This window comes from Dreissena polymorpha, chromosome 6, assembly GCF_020536995.1.
Source record: "Dreissena polymorpha isolate Duluth1 chromosome 6, UMN_Dpol_1.0, whole genome shotgun sequence".
Classification (NCBI taxonomy): Eukaryota; Metazoa; Mollusca; class Bivalvia; order Myida; family Dreissenidae; genus Dreissena; species Dreissena polymorpha.
The window spans coordinates 97,424,365-97,450,081 of NC_068360.1; the positions used below are offsets into that span (position 1 = coordinate 97,424,365).

The 25,717-nt window shown below is 32.4% G+C and overlaps 3 protein-coding genes across 6 annotated transcripts; all 3 read right to left on the bottom strand.

Annotated features, from left to right (window-relative positions):
* Positions 1-3,917: 3,917 nt before the first annotated feature.
* LOC127836580 (receptor-type tyrosine-protein phosphatase-like) lies at positions 3,918-5,522 on the bottom strand. Its single transcript, XM_052363239.1, has 3 exons — positions 5,395-5,522; positions 4,946-5,081; positions 3,918-4,367 (listed from the first exon to the last, which is right to left on the bottom strand). The coding sequence occupies exons 1-3, from the start codon at positions 5,454-5,456 to the stop codon at positions 4,281-4,283; spliced, it is 285 nt and encodes a 94-aa protein (XP_052219199.1). The 5' UTR covers positions 5,457-5,522; the 3' UTR covers positions 3,918-4,280.
* A 20-nt stretch (positions 5,523-5,542) lies between these two features.
* LOC127836579 (tyrosine-protein phosphatase non-receptor type 9-like) lies at positions 5,543-7,945 on the bottom strand. Its single transcript, XM_052363238.1, has 4 exons — positions 7,834-7,945; positions 7,307-7,381; positions 7,018-7,115; positions 5,543-6,884 (listed from the first exon to the last, which is right to left on the bottom strand). Exons 1-4 carry the CDS (start codon positions 7,841-7,843, stop codon positions 6,729-6,731), a joined length of 339 nt encoding a protein of 112 aa, XP_052219198.1. The 5' UTR covers positions 7,844-7,945; the 3' UTR covers positions 5,543-6,728.
* Positions 7,946-12,393: 4,448 nt separating this feature from the next.
* On the bottom strand, positions 12,394-20,665 carry LOC127836471 (nephrin-like). 4 transcript variants are annotated; one of them, XM_052363121.1, is made up of 15 exons: positions 20,511-20,665; positions 20,083-20,403; positions 18,368-18,667; positions 17,846-18,142; positions 17,282-17,554; positions 16,794-17,102; positions 16,408-16,701; positions 16,011-16,298; positions 15,286-15,588; positions 14,882-15,199; positions 13,879-14,169; positions 13,655-13,762; positions 13,422-13,470; positions 13,222-13,268; positions 12,394-12,786 (listed from the first exon to the last, which is right to left on the bottom strand). In XM_052363121.1, the coding sequence occupies exons 1-15, from the start codon at positions 20,569-20,571 to the stop codon at positions 12,596-12,598; spliced, it is 3,450 nt and encodes a 1,149-aa protein (XP_052219081.1). In that variant the 5' UTR covers positions 20,572-20,665; the 3' UTR covers positions 12,394-12,595. The 4 variants fall into 4 exon arrangements, with proteins under 4 accessions (XP_052219081.1, XP_052219080.1, XP_052219082.1 ...); XM_052363120.1 differs by having other exon boundaries at positions 13,222-13,271; XM_052363122.1 differs by lacking the exon at positions 13,655-13,762 and having other exon boundaries at positions 13,222-13,271.
* Positions 20,666-25,717: the final 5,052 nt, after the last annotated feature.

Consider the following 25,717-nt stretch of genomic DNA (forward strand, 5'->3'; position numbering starts at 1 on the left):
TTTTATTATTTTACATTTAAGTTATATAATAATTTTGCATTACAGTTACTTTGTTATTTTCTTTTACAACAAATACAGAGTTTAAGTTGAATTCTCTCTTGGTGTTTAATGGCATTTTATGTCATAACATTAAACATATAAATATATAAATGGACTATCAATTCACATGACAAACGATTAAATTAAATATTTGCTCTGTAAATACATTTCGTTTCCCTCATCTTTTCAAAATCAAAATATCAACGAGGTAATACATATTCATAGTTAAACACAAAATGCGTACATTGTCGATTTAATAACGGAACAATATTGATTATCAACATTAACACCATAATCTTTTCCATAAGAATCACTTGACAATCTGCAACAGCTGACACTGGTCTAAATTGTTCTGGTGTTTGTTAAGATTTTATATCATACTGTGTAAAACCAAATTGTTCGATCATTGCCAATCAAAATTTATACTAAACACATTGTAATTATAAACCTTAGCTTTTAAATTTAAATTTGGTTATAGTTTTTAAGGTCTCTATTGAAAAAACAACGACATCATAATCAAACGTTCTTCATACTTTTTAATTTTATTTTGTTCATGTATTTTAACAATATATAGTCATGGAACAAAGTACACTATTTTTCTGCTGGTGACAAAAAGTACTCTTATTACGAAGCACACTTACGATTTAATATATATCACATTATAACTTTCATGAAGACATTTATCTATACGTGTGAAACGTAAAACTGTAGCCACACCGTTGATACCGCAACAGGACTAAAACAACAACTTATATTTGGTTCTTCACTGTTATGTATTTACCAATATTGTTTTGTACTTTGTTGTCAATCGCGTCAACGCGGCTTCAATGCGGTTTCCGAATACGCTGTCTCGTGAAAATTAATTTTTTCTATGTTTGTCTTAGTTGTACATAATTTAGCATATCTCAGTGGGGAAAGACAACTCTGCAGAAAAGGCAATAACTTCTGAGCGAAACTGAAAACAACAACAACAACAATACGTTATTTTCGGATTGTCTTAAATGCGTATGATAATATTTAAGGTGATTACACATGCTTCTTTATTGCTGTCCAGAAATGCTCATGTTAATACGTTTCTCAAAATCAGCATACATATGCTTGAACATGACCTATAATGGAATGTTAGCTTAAAACTTGACATAATTAGTTTCGCAATAATAATAATATGTTAAAATGATTTTTTATAGGAAATATTATGTAATAATACTCATTACATATTAACATTTTTAAATATATTTACTTTTTATTCTTTCTCTCGCTATAAGTGTTATTATTCATTCCTTAAACTGGCCCTTAAACATATTAGACAACACTCATATACCCATGGGGAATAAACATGCGCGCATTTTTATTAAATTTAAACGGTATAAGCTCCCCTTTGACGGCCTTTATTTTAGTAGATTATATTTTATACAAACAATTATTTATGCGACCGCCAACTGACAGCATATCGCCTGATTTTAAACCACGTAAATATGATTAAATTAGGTAAAGGTCTCGATGTTTGTGCAAAGCAACGCGAACTTTAAAGCGTGCAAAACATGTCTACGACATGCAAAAATGGAATAAACACATAACAATGGTTGCACACGATAATTTTTATCCTAATTTTAAACTGTAAATCATGTCAAACGTTTTTATTAAAAAAATATATATCTTTTGTAAATTTCAACTTTTTTATCTTAAAATGAGATTTGGAATCCGAATATTGCTCAATGCTCATTGTTTTCTAATAACCGGTGTACATAAAAGTAACCTCTACCGTGTTATACTAAGGCAGATCTTGGACACTTAGTATTATATGAGTACGCTTTTTAAAACTTTTTTTAATATCGCGTGCCTTTAAGATTGCGTACGTGAGCGCTTGAATCCATAATATTTCTTTGCTGTCAATACGCTCTTTGTGTATAACAACCAGACACACACCTCTCACTGCAATCTATTATACCTGTGTAACTTTATAACGCCCTGGGAAATCCCGTTCTGACGCAATCGATACCCCTGCAAAGCTTGTTTTTGTATTCGATAATTGCGGTGTGCACAATTATCGGTCGATTTTTGCAATGGCCGGTTTATAAGATTACGTGCAGCTTTGCAATTGGAAGAACATATTGACATGTTCTTATATTTGCACGTACTAACAAAACCCGGACAGAATCAGCTGTTGGATCGTGAACTACGTTCATATTTTAACGTCCTTGTGAAACAAATATGGATACATGTACAGCCGAACAAAAGCTGCTATTTGCAACGGGAAGAAAATATCGACAATTTCAAGTTTTTGCGATGACTTACAAAACCCGGGCAAACTAAGCGGACATCTTGTGAACTACTTTCATGTTTTAAACTTCCTTGTTAAACATATATGAATACATGTATAGCCGAAGAAAAGCTCATTACAATTCAGTTTTCAAAAGTACGATAAATATCTTGGATTTCTTTGAGTGATAACGTTTGCTGTCTACTCTATGCGCCATAACGAGATTTTCAGTTTTCCTGTTTAGATTAAACAGTTGCATACAAAACTATTTGAAGCATATTGTTATAATAGTATAAATGTACTACGCAATACAAATTCTAAAACATGCAACTTATATTAAAGCCTTTAATAATGTGTCTTTCGAATCTTTAATAGTGCTTAATATAACATCCGATGTTGCAAAATATGTGAATTCATTGCATACGTTAAAGGCAGATCGATCTAACCAATTCTAGCTGCGCAATCTGTAAACTGTAATACAAAACCATTGTGTTAATGTAAGTCAGTGCTATATTGATTTGTGCAATTCAACGTGCATGTAGTTTTTTTATTAATAGGCGTATAGAGCTATATATATATATGTAAACAATATTGGTATATATTATTTGCAATTTATGATATGAATCTACCATAAGGTAGCATTCTCATTCAAACTGCCAAAACGGTTAGTACTTCTAATTGGACGCTTTAATACCGATAAGTATCGACAAACAACCTATCCGATACAGCACAGTGAACCGTTTATTCGATAGCTTTTTAATAGATATAAACAATGGCAATCACGACTTGTAATAGGGTTTCTCTTTCTTTTGATATATATGTTTTCAGAGCAAAACACTTGAAGGTCATATTATGCCTCTTGCTTTCAGTGTTGATAAACTTTACCATATCAAGAACAAAATCAGTATTTTGTTAAGATTTTATTGATTCGCTTCACATAAAACCCGATCACCAAGTTTGATTATCTGGAAATCTCTATTCAATTATTAAAAGAGCTATCGAACACAAAACGAACCAAAAAGGTAAACACTGGTTATGACAAGAATCTGGTTCGAAAATGCATTAAACACTCATGCACTTATATCCATGTTTTATTGCGTTTATTTTGTGTTTTGTTTATAACAAATTCATGGGAAAATGTGAGAAACGTAATAAAATTGAAAAATGATTAAAACATGTTTTTATGGCACAATACAAATAGGCACAGACATATTGCACTAATACATGCAATTTAAACATTCATGTAGAGGGTGATACATTGCATGCCTACAAGCAGAATTCAAACGTGAATACATAACAAAGTATAATGTTCAGTCAATCATATCAGGGATTTTTTATTACAAATAGAATATCGTCTTAACATAGAGATTATACATACATCTTAGCGCTTTAATTCATTGGAGTTTTAAATGCTTGTTTGGTGTAGAAAGTAAACTTAAAATTCACACTGCATACGTCGTGTAAATATATAAGGACAATCAAGCTGTAGATACATTATCAGGAAATAAACTCGTCTCACCATTCCCTTGTCTTTTTATTTAAGTCATCTGGAAAATAAGCTATGTGGAGCTTGAAAATATTGAAAATTACAAACATGACAATTATATGTTGTTCTTATCATCCACCTACATGTAAATTTATTCTCTGTAAGAAAAGCATCATCGTATGCTGACTTTGGGTTAAATATTTAATGACATAAACTCTACATACATGCTGCGCAATAAGGTTGACCAAAAAGTATGAAAACAGATAAGAGAGAAAGCATTTGTCAACTGTAAAACTATACATTATATTTTAAGATTCAACTATTTGCACGTGGAGTCATGTTAGTTTCTGTAATAAATGTATGCATATGAAATAATGTAATGTGCACACAACACAAGGATATTAAACATCTTCAAATACATGTCTTGCTTTTCACGCAGATAAACGATATGTTCCTCATATGATTCAGTCAATAAAATCTTCCTAAAAAAATCATTCAAGGAAGTTTAATCTGTTCATATACATATACCAGGCTGCCCTCGATATACTCTTTCATGAACTGATGGCAGAACCGATATTGTGCCTGAAATGGTGCATTGTAAACAAAGTCTTTAGCCTGCACCAAAAGAAAAGAAAATGTATGTCAACATTTTGTTTCTTTATTTATGATCACGAACCAACATTGGCACAAACCCAATGTTCTTGAATACAGGCACGAATACACAACGAAACCAAAACACAGCAAATTGAATACATTTTGGGCATGTAAATAAAGTCAGTTGGTCGGTTGCTTGTCCAGTCATTAAATTTTATTTGTTTTAGGGTTTGAGTATGTCCACGGATATGTTTTTAGAGCTATCTCAGATAATTGAAATTTATGATATATGTATAATTCCGTTAACGATATATACATATTCAAACGTAATTATTTTTTTAAACATACACCTGTAATTCGCAAATAAAAACAAACTTATAAATGTAAACTTCATTATTTCCAGCAAACTGGCTTACAATTAACTGTTTTTTTTTAAACAAAATATTACATTATTTGAGGTATGCAAGACAGAGTTAAGGATTTTTAGGATATAAACGGTTTATTTGTGAAACACTTATATCCTTATTTCCATTAAAGTTTTTGAATTTTGAAAAAAATACAATTACCTCGTTAGTTAGGACTTGTTTTCTCCGTCTTCTGATCATCTTCACTGTTTCTGCCACCGCCACCTCCCCATCCCGTTGACATCGCTCCACGAGGCACCATAGAACCGTAAACAATCCACTCTGACTGTATCCGTCACTGTATATGCGTGAAACACTACTCAGTTGATTTGTGATTATAACAGAATTGACATCTCCCAATTCAAGACTGAAATAAGTCTGTGGATATGGTGTCTGTACAGGTTTAGGTCACGAGTTCGACTCATGGTACGATCGTTTTTAAGATCTCCCAAAACTCGCCAAGTGCTGTTTCACACCGAGGGAATTATCGGCAACGAGAGCATCTCAACTATCGGTATGCTTTAGATACAATGGAGATAAAATACAAGAATCGAAATGAAACAAAATACCGAGCATAACGGGAAAGGATTAACTGTTAATACAATGCTCACCGACACTGAAGAACGACCGGCCTCCTACAGGCGCTTTCCTGAACACTAATTACAAGATTCATCAGGTCTTTTATGTTGCAAAAGTCCAAAGCGTTCGACCATTTCGTAAATCGGATGATTTGGACTAAGAAACTATCATACTGAAAAACACCATTAGTATGTGTTACCCTTAGTTCTAATATGCGTCTATATATGTAATGTATATTTAATACACATAATATAATGCATTTGATTATACCTCTTCAATATATTTAAATTGTACAACAGATTCTTTATAAACGTGTTTCTGTGTGTCAGACTTAGATTTGGCTGTGAATGGTCCAATCAAGCAGCTTTCACTACTGCCCGGCAAGTAGGGTTCCACATGTAAAAAATAAAATCCCGTTGAACATTTCATAAAAAACCATGTAAGTATACTGTTTTATCCCATTTTCAATGCGACATTTACGGTATAACACCGTATGGAGTATACTAGCCTGTATGCAACCTTGTGGGATATACCTGTCGCGTGCACGGACTACTTTTTACTTTACCACTGAATGATTTTTCATAAGAAATAACGTCAAGAAAACGTAAGCTTCAAAATTATACGACCTTCAACCTTTAAATCTAGTCATATGACATGATTTTTCGCCATCCGTATAATGAATCAGCTGATTGATGGTGTCATAAAATGACATACTTATTGCGTTATTTCCCACCCCCCCCCAACAAAAAAATACACAGGTGGAAGTAACGTACCCTGGATAGGTTTTTTTAGGAGCCCAATATATTCAAATAAATATATAAAATCATGTTTAATGAGAAAAAAATGAAAAAGAGCCATGAAAAAAACCCACCCTCTGATATTGGAATTATAACAAGGTCATTTACTACAATTTATCATAGACCTGTCTTTGTGGGCCGCAAAAATGTCAAAAATAGCTATAGTCCAAAGCATCCCTTGATCCTACTTTGGGCAATTGGACAACCTTTCAAAAAAGTTCAATTGTGGTTGCATATGCATGCACTATTCATCACGTTGTTTTAAAGAAATAGGACGCGAGCTATCGATTAAGGGGCAAAAACTAACAAATATTGTTTGAAAGTCTGTCGATCATTCATTCGGGTTGACAAACGGACTGGAAATATTGCTTGATTATCGACCGACTGTGAGTTAACGGTTGGACATATTTTTTTTAAGTTAACTTTTTTTAAACGTATTTCACATATCTAGCGAGAAAGCATTTTATCAGGAAATAAACTCGTCTCACCATTCCCTTGTCTTTTATTTTAGTAATCTGGAAAATAAGCTATGCGGAGCTTGAATATATTGAAAATTACAAACCTGACAATTATATGTTGTTAACCCTCTTATCATCCACCTTGGTGCAGTGCAACGTGCGAACAACAAAGTTAGCGTAAGTTTCTTCCGAAAGAAGCCGTATTGTGTAATCACTATACTGACAGTCATTTTCAGAGCTTATTGGCCAGTATTGGAAGCACTTTCTCTGTAAACCATGAAAAGTTGCATTTTAGTACTACACCACATGAAATACGCGCAATTCATAACAATACAATAAGTAATCCAAAACTGATGTTTTGTCAGACCTTTTCACCACAAAAAATCCTAAATAGCTTTACCATTGACTCCTCAACTAGGTTTGTAACCATGGCTACGACCCCAACATTTTGCTCCCAAATCATACTCCAAAAATCAGCTCTTGTGGAAGCAAGTGGCCCTATGATAATAAAATATATTTTATATAATAATTGGTAGTTATTACGATTCAAATGGAATACTTATGTAGACCGACATCAAACATAAAAACCGTTTAATATTTCAAAACAATTCTAGGCAATCTTCAGACTAAACATACGCGCTTTTCACGTATGCTACAATGCTACAATTAGAACCACCGTAAATTCATACTCCGAATAAGACGGTTAATGTACAGGCAATATGCTTTTTTTCCGACTACAGGCAGCTGTACACGATTTTTGTCGTCTGGAATAATACAGAGTTTGAAATAAAAGAACGCACGAAACAAATGTTTTCAAATACTGTTTAGGGCAGCATGTTATATAGGCCAAAAAGAAACTTCTTGACTTCTGAGGCGATACTTCTGAGGTGATACTTTTAAACAACCAGAGCTAATACCATAGTGTTGTCTTAAACAAAATCTGATCGTCAACTTGAACGTTTGGTCAATACAAATATATTATCTCATTTTGTTTCAAGCAAACAATTGCATTAATTTCCAAATGGTTTTGAAATTCAAATGAAATGACGTAAAATACTCAAACAGAAGCAACAAAACAACCTTATATGATCAGAAACGAAGACCAAAGCTACGTTAATTCTATTGAACACATGCACAACAAAATTTGCTTTCAGCAAAAAAAGCGCATTTCAGTCCTCGAAGCGGTGTGTTATATAATACGCAAAATTGAACTTACAAGGATACATGTTCTTGTATCTGTTTTTCGATGTATTGGCAGACTTCAAAGCTGAGTCGGTTGAATACGAAATTGATTCACTTGCAACATTCAATGCCTATAATATATTGAGAAAAACATGGCTGTTGTTTGCAGTTTAGTTTGCTATGTTTGTATGTGTCTATGACGGTTACGTACGTATACATGTATTTATTTATGTATCTATGTATTAATGTATTTATGCATTTATGTATTTTATGCATTCATGTATTTACGCATTTATGTATTTATGTATTTATGCATTTATGTGTGTAGATACGTATACATGTATGTTGCATTGTTAAATATTATATCACACTGGAAATTTTATATAAAGTACACACCAAAACGGTTAACGTAAACAGGATTTAAAAAACATGGCTTACCATGAACTCGCTAAACAATTTGGTGCTATCGTCTTTGGCTTTCACAACAGATTCTCGTAAAGTATGAATGGCTATATTCCTACTTCTAAACTGTGTTCGTTTCTTCACAAGATTGTCATAGATTGTATCTTGCTCAAGTTCAAACGAATTTTGTCCATGTGGCTGATCAACATCTGCTTTTCCAGACCGTCGGATGTCACCAACAAACGCTTTACGGTTAGGGTCAGGATTTTTTGTATAGTCCATTCTAAACGTATGTTCAAATACACCATTGAGAGACTTTTGGTTATTTTGTGCAAGTTTGTTTGCAGCTTGTACATGCATCGTAGGTTGTTTTAGATTCTCGGTAAATGCACTTGTCATATTATATTTATTTGAGTTCGGGGTCAACATACCTTAAATGAAATTAATATATGAATTTTGTTAAAAACACTTGGTTGTGTTGCGTGTTTTGAATTTATACACATTTGTACACGGTCAATTTTCAATTCAGTTAGTTTATGAGTAGTTGATATGACATGTTAATATAAGGAATATTAAGCACACGCCTCAGGGTCGGTTAACAGTGCATGCATACTTACAACTATTTTCATATGTAGTATTTACGGGCTTCTTCGTACAAGATCTTTTAAAGACACAAAGTTAAATAGCGTTAACGGAAATGCAACTCTTACTTTCGTGACTGTAATACAGCGTGTACTGCTTAGCGAAGCGGAATTACGAGGTCTTTTAAAGCAAGGTTTTGTATATTACATGTTGTTTTGTGCCTGCAATTTTATTAATGACTGATGTAGAAAGTAAATACCTCATTCAGATGTTGAAGAAAATTGTACCCATGCAAATTTACAAATTCTAATAACTTTCCAATGCCTCTCCCCTCTGATGACGTTTTTAATAAATAATTATCATACTTTTCCAGATATGCCCCAATTCCAATCGCAATCATGTGTACACAAGTTATAGTGTGCATATCACTACCTCTTATGTTAATATGTCTACCTATAAAGTTAAGTTAATAGATTTTCAAATATACAATGGGTCAAATAATTGTGTCATACCTTTTGGGTAAAATTTGCTTCGAGATAGGATCTTTTCGATCTGAAAGAACACAAATACATGTCATACATTACAATAAATCATTCTGAATACATTCGAATCAAATGATAAATTGTTGTATGCAAAATTAGTAAAGCTATTTGAAAAACGAGCATGCTTGCTGGGAGTTAAGTATCGTTCACACAATGCTGTTTTGTTTGCAGACATTGAGCACGGTTATTTGTCACCCAGCACCAGCTTATAATTGAGTTGTTTTTTTGGATAAACTGGCTTTATGTATATGCTTAAAGTATAGACCTAGATGAGCCTTAGTTGTCTGCACAGGCTACTCCGGAACGACACTGTAGATTTGCATTTAGTGGTTCGTTTGAAGGAAGTATCCTTAACGGAAATTGAGTAAAGAAGTAGATTTTCGTTCCCGATTAGTCTGTGCGGACTGCTTTTCTGGGGCCATAATTGACACACATGCATTAAGCCCGATTTTCCAAAAATGCGGTTCCAGTTTAAACATACAGGATAATAACATTTGAAATGAACATTATGTATATATTAATTTATAACCTGTTTAACTACGCCTCCAAACTATAATGACGGCAACGATGATACATATCACTGACAAACCACCAACAGTACCACCGACAGCTTTTTAAATAGATCCTTTTGGTTCTGAAATGACAGTCGTTCAAACTTGGGAATTGAAAGGCAAGCAGGAATTCAATCCTTCCAAATGTTTACAGCCGAAAAAAATTCACGTGTAATAACATTATTTGTACTACTATAAATTTACCAATTCGGCTAAGATCGATATTGTAATATAATCAGTCCAAGTAGAGTTTCCATTTATGCCTAGTGGACTCTCTCATCGTTCTAAATTGGATCAATTTATTTATAAAATTAGGATGTCTGGTATTTGTATATCTATATTTAGAATATTTCTTACAGAAATTCCTTTAAGCAAACAGCGCAAACCCAGATGAGACGCCGCATCATGCGGCGCCTCATCTGGGTCTACGCTGTTTGCCAAGGCCTTTTCTTCTAGACGCTAAACATAAATGGGTTAATATGTTTGACGTTATGTAATATGTTCAACATAATTTTCTTATGTTTAGTATTAATATGTTGTATGTTATGTAATATACTAGTTAGTCTTCTCACCTTTAAAACTGTTTGTGTATGTGTGCTGAATATGTTCATTTACAATTGCTACATACGATTTCTAATTTAAAAAAATGCTGTAACATATCTTTATGCTATCATACATGGCATGCAGTTTTCGTCCTATCCTTGACGGTAAAATGGTTCTTTGTTTGCTCATTTTTTTATTTCAGGTAAAGCAAAATTTGCAAGGCCAAAATTAAACAGTTACTTTATATGTGTGTTGTTTTGTTTTATGACTGCAATACGTTTTGATCGCCGTGGCTTAGTGACTATGTAGGCAGCCAAGCGATCGGGAGGTAACGAGATCGATCCCTACAGCGGGAGCGTTCTTTAGATTTCCACAGAAATACAAAATAAGTTCTTATTTAGTCACAGGTAAAAGACTCGAGAGTGTTTTAAATAAGTCTAAGGTTTGCGATGCAATCGATGTAAAACATATTGGTTTAAACTGACTTACTGTAATTATCGATTATCCGCAAGATGAAGTTAATGATTCCGACTGCGCAATACGCGTATAATTGCTGGTTTGTTATTGGGGTGAACGCAAAATTCTAAATTTTAGTTATCATTTATTATGGCGTTGAACGCTGGTTATTGAAACTTCTTTTGCTTTGTAACAGCTAGGATTAGCAAACTGATTAAATAAAGAACTAATTGATTGTAACAGTTTTAACATAAACCCTTAAAGCAATATATATTTTTTTTGTAAACGGCCTTTCAAAAAAAAAGTTAAGATTTTAGTACATACTGATGACGTCTTTAAATACCAAAGACATTTGAAAACTATGTTTACGATTAATATATCATTTTGAAACAGGTAAGCTCACTTGAGAACTTTGAGTAATTTCAAGACCCATTCAAGAATATTTCTTATGAAGTCAATATGTACCATGTGACCCCAACGGACTTATTAAATGTTACCTTTCTTAGGAACATGATTTTAACCACTTTGTAGAGGACTTCTAAAGTAGGTGAAATAAAAATAATGACTCATCGGGGCCTTTTGATTTCAGGTAAAATAAATAGGCACCAAGGAGACATTTCAAAATATGTTTTAAATATAAATACACACACACACACACACACACACACACACACACACACACACACACACACACACACACACACACACACACACACACACACACACACACACACACACACACACACACACACACACACACACACACACACACACACACACACACACACACACACACACACACACACACACACACACACACACACACACACACACACACACACACACACACACACACACACACACACACACACACACACACACACACACACACACACACACACACACACACACACACACACACACACACACACACACACACACACACACATATATATATATATTTATATATATATTTATGTATTTATGTATATATATAGATATTTATTTATTTATTTATCACATGCTATACCCTGTTACATATTTTTTGTGTAATACAACATTTTTAAGCGTTTTCATTGGCTATTTTTCGTTTATTGACCAATCGCATTTTGTTATTTTGCTGAAATGACGTTACAACGTCAAATGACGTCACGAAATGTAAGCAACATTCGGGATTTATCATTATGTTTGCGTAAATATCGATTTAATTTGCTCATTTAAAAGCATGTGATAAAAAAGATCTGACACTCGTTGTCATATCATACCATATTTTATTAAACTCGTCCAGGAAATTCGTTAGTAAGCTCGCCAAAGGCTCTCTTACTAACAAAATTTTTGAACTCGTTTAATAAAATATGGTATAATATGACAACTCGTGCCATATTATATATATATATATATATATATATATATATATATATATATATATATATATATATATATATATATATATACGCACTAGAACGCACGAAAGCAAGAACGCAAGAATACATGCACGCGCTCACGCACATACGAACATATATGTTCATTGTTTATTTTGTAATTACACATCTGAAAAAGTATTGATGAAATTGAATTTAAATTGAAATCAACAGCAATTCAAATAGCAAATTATATACATAATCCTCACCATGTCGTATTATTTAAAAAAAAACAGAATGCTGTTTAATAATCACATGTCGATAGTTTTGTTGCACGGTGTTTGTTTCAAGCTTTTCTTTTATAAACTTGAAAGTTTCAAGTTAACATATTCCATTTCTTGGCCGAACTTATTTTGTTCTATAGAGGATGCATTAATATTGTCGTCGGAAAGTGTCCTGGTATGTATCAAATTAACATGGTGCGGTATATTCAAATATTCTTGCATCTCTAGTTCAGTAAGCCTTCCATCAGTGTTTACCTGAAGCTGATCTGAAATGTGATTTTGATTATAATTTTTATTGTAAATATCATACAAGCAATACAATACCATACGAAATAAAAATGTGTATAAATAATAAATATATTTATATAATTTAAATAAATATGCCGGTTAGCTATAAACGACACGCTTCTAAATACCTGCAATTAATAAAACTCATTCACATTTGAAAAAATAAAATCATGAATATACACATTATATTTATACAATATCAGTAAAATGTCTACATTTTTAAGGAACTTTGATCTCAATATCATTTTAATAGTTTAGCAACCAACGCGAAGACATTTCAAAAAGTGCATTTTCTCAGCAAAATAATACAATTTACATTTTATAGCGGTTGCACATGAAGTGATGCATGATTGTCCTCGCATAAAAATACCATCATTACCCCAACCATTTTAAAGTGAGTTTATAAATATTACCAAAATTGTACGATGCATAACTGCCTTCGGTTGTATTGCCATATTTACTTCTGAAACAAAACTCGATATTTATATACACATATCACTGAAATTTTCAGCAAGACTATCTTAGCAGTTTGTGACGAGATTTTAATTGAAGTAAGATTAATAATATATTTAAAATATCATAACAATGTATATTTTGCAACAAAAACACCTACGTATATTGTCCAAGGTCTTCGTATTTACATGTTTTTTGTGTGTTTTGTTCTGCAAAGAAAGGTTAATATAAAGTGTAAACTTAAAAATCGGTTGTACATTTTTCTTGTTCAAAATATACGTTGTATGTTTAAGCAATATCTCGTTTCAGGATACTGCGGATAAAAGGAAACAAGAAAAAAACCACTCACAACAGGGAAAAATAAACTGCATACCTTGCATACTCATATATTACCTTTTATCTTACGTCTCCAAAATATAATCATGACGGTTACGATAATACAAGTTACTGTCAAACCACCTATAGAACCACCAATAGCTTTTGAAACATATCCTTTGTCGTCTGGAATGATATACGTTAAATGGGAAATTAAACTCGACAATTGTACTCAAAGTTTTCAAATTATTTCAGCAAATACTGATATTGTATTTACTTATTTTACAATAATTAAAATTTACCAATTTCGGCAAACGTCGATATTGTAATATAATCAGTCCAAGTAGAGTTTCCAATTATGTTTTCTGCTCGCATTTTCACTGTGTAGGTGGTATCAGGCTCTAATCCGCGTAGTGTATGCGTTGTTCTATCGACGGGTACACGTACTGCATTCCAAATTTCAAAATGTGTGTCTGTGTAGTTAATTATAAACGTTTGTTGTAATCCGCCATTAAAACCAGGTACCCATTCGAGGTCTATTTCAGTAATTCCTCTTCGTACCACATTCACTTCTTGAGGGCTTTCAGGTTGAGCTAAAATAGTTATTTGAATAATGAATAATTGACTATTAAGAATTGGTTGTTGAAGAAATATTCACCGGCTTGAAATAAATTAATGGAATGATGAAACGTTGGGTTTTATCGGAATATCCTACATTTGGTTTTGTTCAAACAAGAATTATCAAAAATAAGGTTTTGCATTTCAACTACTTTAAATGATAAAAATATTCAATTTTAAATATTTTGTTTACGCAAAAACCAATATCAAGCCCGTTTTGGTGACGCAAGCGAAATGTATAATCAATGTGACGTAATTATTAGAAATACATAAAATTAACATATGCTTACATTTGCAAAAAAAACTTGTTCATTTACGTAAAAGTTTTTGTTTGAAATCTAATTATCATTTACAAAACTAGTGTTATTTATTTTCTTATTTATCTGTTTTTGGTTTTTAGCAAAATTACCAACTGCTATTTCTGAAGCACATGACTATCCACAAATGCACACAACGACGCGTTCTTTGTCGAGTTTAAACTATGTCATGGGTATCATGATCATGTGTATGTACCAACGTCGTGAGTGATTAAAAATAGTGTCATGTTAACGAAGTGTGATACGAGTGCTTTTTAATCTACGTAGAAAAAACACACTGTTAAGGAAGCCACTAATAAATTCCATAGTAAACTGACACTCGCAAATGAATATATGAATTGATCTAAATAAATGTTGTAAAGTAACAAACTTTGGGCTTGTAGTGTAAATACTTCAGATACGGAACCGATTGTATTCGACACGTCCACTCGATATGTTCCAAAGTCGTCCTTCTGAACATTGTTTATTGTTAACTCAGTCTGCAAACCGTCTTGCGAAACGGATATCTTGTAATGCTTGTAGTCATGAGATAGAATATCCCATCCATCAGATACACCCTTGAACCAAGTAAAATTGGTTACACTTGGCTCTGGGTACGCCTTTATGGTGAACGTTAGCACAGCTGTGTCGTTAAGGGCCCTGCGCAGAGTTGTAACAGGCGGTGCAAACGGAGATGCTATCGGAGAACCTTGCAAAAACATAATTGGAATAATTTTAGAGCAAACGCAACACACAAAGAAAAAAGCAGAATTTAAAGAAGAATATACAACTTACATTGAATCAAAATAGAGAGATTCTGCTCCTGCAGGGTTGAAGTGTGCACGTTGTTTGTTGCACATTTATACCTGCCAGCATCATATTCACATCTCAATCGATGAATACGAGTTGTAATTTTTTTAAATGACGCTATTGATCCGTTGAGCTTTAATTGTTGTTCACCTGTTGCATTTATGATATGGACACTAGGATATGGATCACCATCGACTTCACAAATGAGTTCGATTGACTGATTTTGATCAATAATAATGGTTCTGCTATTTGACGTGTTTGCATAAAATTGTTTTACTCTTGCCCCATCTGAAACAATGTCATATTCGAATATTTCCCTGTCTATTCCAAATGTATACATTATAAAACATTGAAAATGTGAAATGTATATAATATAAAAATATAATATAAAACTTATTTACAGCAATGTGTGAATACTTTGATATATTTGGTCTCTTAACTTTTCACAGCAATAATACTCAAATTTGAATCGACTGTAGGCCCGTTTCATTTGGTATAATAGCTGAATACTCGTTCAAATATATCATCCTATTGTACACAACGTTATCCAGTATTCTTACAAAACTAATACTCATAATAAAGTAACGGTATTGTTTGTGTGATATCAAGGAGCACATTGTATAATGCCTACACGTTTTGAACTATTGCAATCGTAAATATCTACATAATGCGTTATTTGAATTGTTCAATATCATCCGTTATTAACTTACACTGAATATCGAGGAAGAATTGGGATTTACTAGATCCCTGTAATGTTTTGTTTCCAATTGCATGCATGGTATTTGTAGCCAGGCATTGGTAATCACCTTCATCTGACAACTGAGCACGATCGATCTTAAAAATGTCGCCTGTATTTAAGAATGTGCGATTACTGTCCAGTTTGTTCCAAGTGAAGTTTGTGTCTGATGGATTGCCGAATTTTGCCAGTTTGCAAACAACATAAAGCGACATGTTGATTACAACATGTTGGTTTTCAATAGGCAGAACGACTGGCGGATCTGCAAAAGTAAAAATTAAAACGATATACGAACACATTGAAACGTTCTATATAAACGAATAAAAGGCTTCGTGTAAAACAATACACATCATTTTGTGAAAACAACTTACATAAAACATTCAGTTCAATTGTTAAGTGTTCTGATTTGGAAATACTGTTTCCTAGACTGTCGACCATGGTGTTTGTCCCTGTACATGTGACACTCTTATTTATGCCAATGTGAACGCTGTTAATAAAGACATAAGATCCGCCATCCCTGGCTGTAATGCCTGTCCAGGACATTTTTGATGCTGGTTGGCTATTTGCAAAGCACGAGAGTACAAATGACCAGCCTTCAAGGACACACAGTACTCGGTTTATCGCAAACGTATTATTGAATACTGCTGACATATTGCGAGGACCATCTGCAATACACACAATCCATACGTTAATATTGACAAATATATTTCATTTTTACAAATTTCAGCTGTATGAAACCTTTAAAATAAATACGTACACAAAACATGAAGTTGCAGTGTTATATTTTTTCTGCCCGTAACAGTTCCGTTTAATGTGGTTTCCATTATATTGGTCGCAATGCACATGTAGCTTGTGTTCGTTGTTCGTGATAAATTCGATATATTGAGTATTTGTCCGTCGAGTCCGTTGTCCCAAAAATATTTTGAGGGTGGCGAACTTGAATCAGAACACTTCAACTGCACTGTACTTCCTTCTATCACTGTTATATTTCCATCGTTTAATACCGTGCCAGTTTGTGATATGTTTGGCAAAATGTTGTACGTGATGTTCATTTTGGCTGGACCATCTGTAACATGTACAATATGGAACAAAAATGTAGTGTAAAACATAACGTATACATAATTTCTATATTAAATCTCTATGTTTAAAAATAAAAGTGTTTTACTAAGTAATTTTAAGCTAGACATGAAAATATACATACTATATCGTATATGCAGATTATTTATGTTTACGAGCTTAACTTACATAATACTTCGGCATGTACAGTTCTGTTTGTTGTTTCTAACAAACCGTCTAAGATATTGAATGCTTCACATGTCCATTCCGTATCAAACTGAATATTTCTGGTGGTCAGAATATTTGAATGCCAATGCTGTCCTTGCCACAGTGTGGTAGCTGGAGGATTTGCTACACTTTCGCAGAGTAAACGCAGTGAATCTCCTTTAAGAAGTCGGATAATGTTATCAACGACATTAATTCTCGTGTCCATATCTTTGATGCTAACTATAAAAGGAGGATCTGAAACACAAAATGCTCTACTAAAATAAATATATTTAAACACTTTCCGAATGAATAATAAATATCATGAGGTTCAATAAATACTATTGTATTTCATTATTATAACATCACTTTAAATGATAAAAGCGTATAGTACGGTTTTATAAACTTACTTTATCATAATTGTGTTGATATACTTTGTGTATTTATGATAAATAGTTTTGTTATGTTGTATAAATTTTAATACATGTGCCTTTCATTAAAAAATAGTGTACTTATAAATATGCGTATATAAAATCATGTTCATCTTACATGTTACATTTAATGTAATAACTGTATCAAATGTCGTTGACTTTATTTGTACTGTTCCATCTAGGGAATGATAGTTGTTTGTTGCGATGCATGTCATTGTTCCACCATTTGCTGTACGATTAAACTTTATTATCACTGTCTTCATGTCAGATAAACCTCCTGGATAGACCCAACGGTAACTTGGAAGCGGATATGAAGAAGCGGAGCATTTGAACTCAGCCGAAGTTCCTTCCCTAAGTAATACTGTTTCGTAAACATTGCTGTTATTTATTAAAATAACGGGTTTTGTTACAGGGTCTGAAAAAATAGAGACAACAAAGATGTAGTAGTGTTAAAAACTTCTGAGTGTGATATAACATGGGCATTTATTTGTGTATGTATAAAACTGCGCTGACCTGCATAGAGAAAACGTTTTTATATATTCAAGTTTCTAATTGGGCAGACATGTTGATGATTTGTATCTGAAGCACGTCTGTTAACTTCGTATATATGCAATTGTAATGTTTCTGACAAAAAACTTACATTGAATTTCCATGTATGTTCCTCTTTGAATTGTTATGTTCGTTGATTTGAAGAAGTAATAGGCCGTACATGTTAAAGTTTCGCCGGTAATCGAATAAGGCGTGTATTTAAGAATGCTGGTAGGTACATCAGAGCTGTTTGAATAGCTAGCCATGCCGGTAATGTTACGTCCGGCTACAAACCAGTGAATACGTGCACTTGGTCTGCTTTGCGATGTTATGCAGGTGAACACAGATTGCTCTTGGTATACCGGATATGTGACGTTGGCCTGTGGAAGTAACATCAATGAAGTGAGGTTCGCTGGAAATAAGAAAACATACCTTATTTTCGTTTAAAAGCTGTTCAAATGGGTAGATGTTAACATCGGGAGATAAGGTTTAAGCTGATCGACGGTAATATATTTGCTGGATGTCATTCTAAAATTTGCTGTTTTCGGAAGTTATGATATGTTAATGCTTAGCAATTGTGGCCATTTTGAATTCCGCAATGTCGTCTTTGGTCGATGACAACATTTTCTTTTAGCACATTTTAGTTGAAAAAGCTAAATTATGTTTTGTTAAAATCGCCAGGCGATTCCAGTTATGATTCGTAAACAAATGGATTTCATCTTTATATCTGAAAACACATGTCTTGGCTCACAAACAAAAACAGTTCTAATTAAAAACATCATGGTGGATTTACATAAGAATGCACAGGCATGTTAACAAAGTAACTTTTTATCAAATTTATTTGGATTCGTTAACAATAATGTCTGTTAAATTTCTGGGACAGATTCCATGAAAATATTGCTTTGTGCAAACATATATATAATTATGAAAAAAACCCACTTCAAAACAAGTTCTAATAAGTATTATTTTACTTTTTAGGCTATCATGTAATTTCCTTAATTTTGTATTATCCATTAAACACATGTGAATTTGTATTTATCCATATAAATAAGGTTATGTATATGTATTATATGTATTCTATATGTATATGGTTATGCTTAATATACTTAAAATCGTGTAAAATCGGATGATGTATTCTTTACATGACTTTATATCGAAGTCAATTTAATTATCTTGATAGTCAATAAGACTTAATTGATAATGTGCCAGTTTCTTTCCACTGAGGTAATTTAGTATTTGAAAATAAAAATACATATGTTTGTGTGACGCCTTTAAATAACTTTCCAACAGTAGATTAGCTTAAATATGGCTGTAAGAGATAGTGGTGTACTATTTAAATTCAATGATGGAATATAATACTGTCTTTCAATACTCTTAAAGAAGCAATACTCTTTCACAAACATTATATTAGCCATTGAACGCAAGTTAGCGAATCAATGAATTAACAAGTATTTTTTGAATATCTTACGTGTCTTTTAACTTCATTTCCCTCGATTTAATATGAATTTAATAAAACATGAATTCAATATATTGCACGATGTAATTCAGTTCATTGCTTGGTGTTTCTAGAAAATCAATAGGCACGCGCAGAAATAGTAAGTTCACATTGAATTAATATACAACCCTCAAATAAATAAAAGATTCTATAAAATATTGGGACTCAAAAATCACGTCAAAACCTGCGTTCATTATATTAATGATAACTAAACATAGTAATTACATTCTAAATTACAAGAATATGATGATTTTTTTAAATATACCGAAAAAACACACGCTTAAAGTATGAAACCGCACAAAACCATTCACATTTATTAAAAATGTACAAACCCAATATGTGTATGCATATAGACGTCCTCTGACTAACGTCCTTTTCTGTGTAGCAGCTATATTCCCCTGCAGTTTTGTTATTGATTAAAGCTATATTTATGTTTACTTTCGTATAGTCTTCTTTGGAAGACAAGTTGTAGATGCTAGAAACTTCTCCGTCTGTGAAGCAAAATGCATTTCCAAACTTAAATTCGCACGACCCGATGTTTTTTCTTCCTTTGTAGCATAATATTGTACTTTTGTCAATATTATTCCAATGGAAATCAAAAATCAGTTGTACGTTTACATCGCCACTATTAGCGTATGTTTCCATGCAAGACTCTGTAAAATAATTATGCACGGGACACGAAATTTAACGTATCTCTCTCATTTAAATACAAAATTGAACTAAAAACGTGTAAATCGTATTTTTAAATAAGTTTAAATACCTGCACGTTGAATAGCCACCAAGTAGATTGCACACACTTGTATAAAATCAGGCAATATCATCCTTCATGTTTTCGCTTAATGCGATAGGTAAATACTGTCACAAATACGGCTTACACATTCTAATCAAAGCTCTGACTTTACTCTATAGTTTACGTTTGGTTGTTTGGTGAAAATAATGCAAGGGATCTGAATTCGGCTAGGCGATTCTGTTGATAAGAATGTGCGAATATCAAGCATTCTATGAATACTGTAAAAAGAGTATGGTTTAGGAATGATATTTGACTTTGTAAATATATGTAAAAGATGTAATTGTAATAATAATTGAATTTTAATCATTTGTAGAGCGTTCATATACATTTGTTCAATTTTTGTAAAGACACACATGGGAAAGTTTATATAATTGTGCTACATTTTGTTCAAGTATTTTGTTGATTGATTTCTTATATTGTTATTTTGATTGAGCAATTAATGGATCGTTTGAGGCCATCGCTATGTGACATTAAATTAAACAATCATTGATAAATTATGTACACACAGTACAACATCCCTCTTACAAAGTAAAATTCACACACTGGAATCAAAAATAATGCCTATATGTCTGTATATTCGTCTGTCTATCAGTGACACACATTTGTCATCTACGTTATCCTAAACTGTTAAAGCACAACATTAAACATTATCAATTATACGCATTGTTCCTTCAAATAAAATGAAAAGAACAACAATTTTAAACAACATTTGTCCATAACTGTTTGTTCATTTACATGTGCAAGCATAATGCATAACTACAAAATTAACTTCAAATATATTCCTGTAACAAGGACGCATTTTGGCCACTAAATGGAAAACCTGCATTTGTCCAACTACGGCTTGCGTACAAGTATACGGATGAGTGTATTTATATTTTCAATACTACATAAATACAACTTCTCAAATAAGAAGTAGAATTCTTAATAGAAGTCTTAGTAGTTGTCATAAAAGTTCTTAGAGTTTTAGTAGCAGCAGCAGTGCAGATGTAATAGTAATGCCAGATGTATAAGAAGAAAAAAAAGCGTAAGTATTACAATAGAAAGAAAGGGATAAAAGATGAGCGGTTAAAGAAATAATAGTAGTGATAGTAGTAGTTATAGTAATATTATAGGTAACAATATTAGTAGTAGTTAATGTTGTAGAAGTAGAAGTATTAGTAGTAGAAGAGGTGGTACTAGTTGCAGTTGTATAAACAGTAGCACCTATTGTAAAAGCTGTAGTAGTTTTAGCGGAAGTAGTATTTGTTATATTAGAAGTAGAAGTAATGGTAGTAGGATTAGGAGTAGAAGTTGTTGTACTATAAGTTGTAGTAGTTGTTGTTGTTGCTGTTGTAGTAATAAAAGACGAAGAAGTAGTAGTAGTAGTAGTAGTAGTAGTAGTAGTAGTAGTAGTAGTAGTAGTAGTAGTAGTAGTAGTAATAGTAGAAGTAGTAGTAATAGTAGTAAGAGTAGCAGCTGCAGAAATAGAAGTAGAAATGGTAGTTGTATTTATAGCAGTTGAAGTAGCGGTAGTTGTAGTAGAGGAAAAATTAATTGTTGCCGTTGAATACTATGTAGAGGTAGCTATTGTTATTGTAGTAGTAGATTGCTGTTTTAGTATAAGGAGTAGGGGTACATGTTTTCGGAATATTGGTAATAGTAGCAGAAGTATAATATTATTAGTTTTAGTTTTGTTAGTGGAAAAGCAATACACGTTAGATAATTTAAATGAAAGCTTACTCTTTTATATGCAATATGATTCATTTACATTACGTATCGACAACGGCCCATTCCACATATGAACTTTCTATATGTGGACTGTTATCTGTATGTGGCTATGCAGGATTTATGGACACATTTTTTTGGTTAAAATATAAAAGCAATGTTTGTTTTTGTTAGTTCGTGGTGTTGATATTGCTGATTATTTATTCACAGTTTAGTTATGGGTTAGTCTTTCTTAATTTCTTTACTACTGTTTGAAAAATTATTTCCCTTACATTTGGTGGTTCACCTGAGCGCGACGCGTTAATGACGATCTTCAGTGACCTCGTTTATCCATTGTGCGTCGTCTGTAATAATATGTATTAACTTATTTACTTCGTTTTATGTATAACAGCTAGGCAATTTTCTAACAACGATACGACTTTATATCTGTAAATATGTATTTGAATGTTATTCAATAAAATTTTTCTACGAATAAGGTACACCATTACTGTCTTATCTTCGTATCACAATGGCTGCACTGGTAAGAAACTATAAATGAGCGCTTAATATATTATGTTTTACAATCACAATATATAAAGCGCTCCTAATTTATATATCTATCTATCTTTATATCTATCTGTCTGTCCGTCTGTTTGTCTCTCCTGTAAAATGGTGGCATTTCCTGTTTGAGATTTTAGTACGTATACAAGGAATTTATAAGACAACTTTTACTAGTGTAAATAATGATAGTTAATATGTTTTTTGTCAAGGAATAGTTGTGAATTTCTTGACCAAATATGTTGATAACTATTACATTTATTAATATACTTTCGTTTTTTTACTGAGAGAAAGGACATTTTCTAAAACTACACAAAAACAGTTTGGTTAATTTCAACTGAAGAAATCTAAAGACATGCATTTTCAAACTTAATCATTGGAATTTAATTGGATTCTCAAATCAAATCAAATCAAATTTTATGTCAAGTCGGTACATGTGTACCAAAGAAACATTAGCTATGGATAGCTATTAACCGAAATTTACAATAATAACAATAAATAACATACATATTTAAAACAAACATCAGCATTTAATGATACATAATCAATTCTATAGACTATTAATACATGAGGTATTAAAAAACAAATATATGCATACAATGACAAAATTAAAAGAAGTGGCAGACTACAAACATCACACATATAATTGGGGGAAATAATAAATTAAATTAAAATTTGTGTGGAAGTTGCTGATCTTGACCTAGGTCTAAAAACTGCAATTAAACGAAATACATAAGAAACTGAAAAAAGGAAAATACATGTATCCCCCAAATCAGATTTGGAAAGAACTGATCAGCAACTTCCTCACAAGTGCATGACACAATTGGAATATATTTCATAGTTAAAACATGAAAAGCGGCAATTACATGCACACAAATTATGCAAAAGCAAAAGGACTCACGCTTTTAGGGCAATAAAGGCGGAAAAAGGGATGATAACTTCACATAAAAACAAAGCAAACAGAAGAAAACAAGGGAAATGCAAGCAAATATAAAAAAGAGCAGTACAAATAAAACTAAATGCAAACAAAACTACAACTTAATAGATAATGCTTTGTAACGGCGGAACAGCGAGAACAAGCGCAACTCTCTCCACCCCATGCGCTGACCAAACTGCGGAAGCAATTGTAGTTCGATTGGTCTCTGAAGTTTTACGGTAGAGAATTCCGCAGCTTGGCCGCGCTGAAGCGGAAAGAGCTGATGCCGTATCTTGTAGTCCTTATGTTAGGTATAACAGCAGTATTGGAGTACATGAAAGAATATGAAGTCTGTTTAATAGTTAACAAGTCATGTAAGTATTAAGGTGTGTTTTTATTTATTAATTTGAAAGATTCCAAAAGCTATAGATCTTAAACGACGAACATTCAAAGATGGTAATTTAGATTTTGATAATAGTTCACAATAGGTAAAAGTATAATCTGAGTAGATGAAACGAAGTGCAGGCTCATGTATTTTTTCAATCTTTTAAATGTGGAATTTGCCACAGAAATGCCATGTTAACGGACAATAATTAAAATTTGACATAATAAATAAATAATATATGTTTATCTTCCCAAATTTACATAGATTGTTCTCTAGTCTTTTTAACACATTAAATTGTCTTGATGTTTTTCTACAAATATTGGAAATATGAGTATCACAGTTAATCCTGAAGTCTATGGTGACGCCCTATAGTTTGACTCCATCGTCACACTTAATTTCAGAGCCATCCAAAGTAAAAGAAATATGAGAATCATGTGTTTTCTTACCAAGTGATATTGCTTGAAATTTATCAGGATTTGCTTCCATTTTGTTATCCGCGAACCATTCAATTAATGCCATGCTATCATTTTCTAATGTATGTTTTACTGTATCCAAATTTTTATCAGAGAAAGAAAGGGTATTATCTTCTGCGTAAATGCAGAGATTGCTATTTTGTACAAAATGAAAAATGTGATTAATAAAGATATTAAAGATGACGGGCTCCATAATAGATCCCTGAGGAACGCCCTTATATAGGTTTTGAAATGAGCTTTTAATATCATTTAACTTTACAAATTGTTTTCTGTTTGAAAGATAACTGTCAATAAGTTCAAGGGCACTTCCTGTGACACCATAGGCTTCAAGCTTTAGTAACAGCAAATCATAAAAGAGGCAGTCAACTGCTTTTGACAGGTCCATCAAGATTGCTGCTACATATTTATTTTCATCAAGGTCTTTTTCCAGTCTTCTATTACCATAAGCAGCGTGGACGGATATCCGTATCCAGGTCTAAAGGCTGACAGGAAAGCATGAAAATGTACATTAAAAAAGTCAGATATCTGAGTATTGATGGCTCTTTCAAATAATTTTTAAATAACAGGCAAAATGCTACATGTTACTGGTCTATAATTACCTTTATCTAAAGTATTATTATTTTTATGCAGAGGTGTCACTTGTGTTAACTTTAATTGATCTGGAAAAACTGCAGTATAAAAAGATTGAATGATTAGGTCTGTTAATGATGCAATTATTGTAGGTTTTGCTAATTTAATCACTTTACTTGAAATGTCATTAATACCCGTTGCTTTCTTAAAATTTAATTTATCTATTTGCTTGTCAACAAAATCCATCTGTACTGGTTCAAAATTGAAATTGACATCATTGTTTTCACTATGCTCAGCTATTTTAATTATTCTTCGATGTTCCTTATTTACTGGAATATTATCATTTCCAATATTCTTGGCTACATTAACAAAAAAGTCATTAAACATGTCACATACATCTTGTTGGTCATTCAAAAGGGTATCATTTTCACAAAAAATTGTATCCTTATGAGATTTGAGTGCTAATTCCCTTGTTAGACAGAAAAGGTTTAATAGTTTTTTTGGATTGGAACAAACCAACACACCTGTCAATAAAGTATTTATTCATAGATTTTCGAGATATTTTTGTATCTAAATTCCTTTATTTTCTGAA

Coding starts and splice junctions, on each gene's coding strand:
- LOC127836579 (XM_052363238.1), bottom strand. Junction 7,116..7,306: donor CATTAACCGTCTTATTCGGA/GTATGAATTTAC, acceptor TTATTATCATAG/GGCCACTTGCTTCCACAAGA. Junction 6,885..7,017: donor ACCTAGTTGAGGAGTCAATG/GTAAAGCTATTT, acceptor CATGGTTTACAG/AGAAAGTGCTTCCAATACTG.
- LOC127836471 (XM_052363120.1), bottom strand. CDS start 20,571: ATGATATTGCCTGATTTTATACAAGTGTGTGCAATCTACTTGGTGGCT. Junction 18,143..18,367: donor AACATACATGGAAATTCAAT/GTAAGTTTTTTG, acceptor CTATTTTTTCAG/ACCCTGTAACAAAACCCGTT. Junction 14,170..14,881: donor ATTTACACTACAAGCCCAAA/GTTTGTTACTTT, acceptor TAACTATTTTAG/CTCAACCTGAAAGCCCTCAA.
- LOC127836580 (XM_052363239.1), bottom strand. CDS start 5,456: ATGAATCTTGTAATTAGTGTTCAGGAAAGCGCCTGTAGGAGGCCGGTC. Junction 5,082..5,394: donor CCGGTCGTTCTTCAGTGTCG/GTGAGCATTGTA, acceptor ACGCATATACAG/TGACGGATACAGTCAGAGTG. Junction 4,368..4,945: donor AACAAGTCCTAACTAACGAG/GTAATTGTATTT, acceptor GCACCATTTCAG/GCACAATATCGGTTCTGCCA.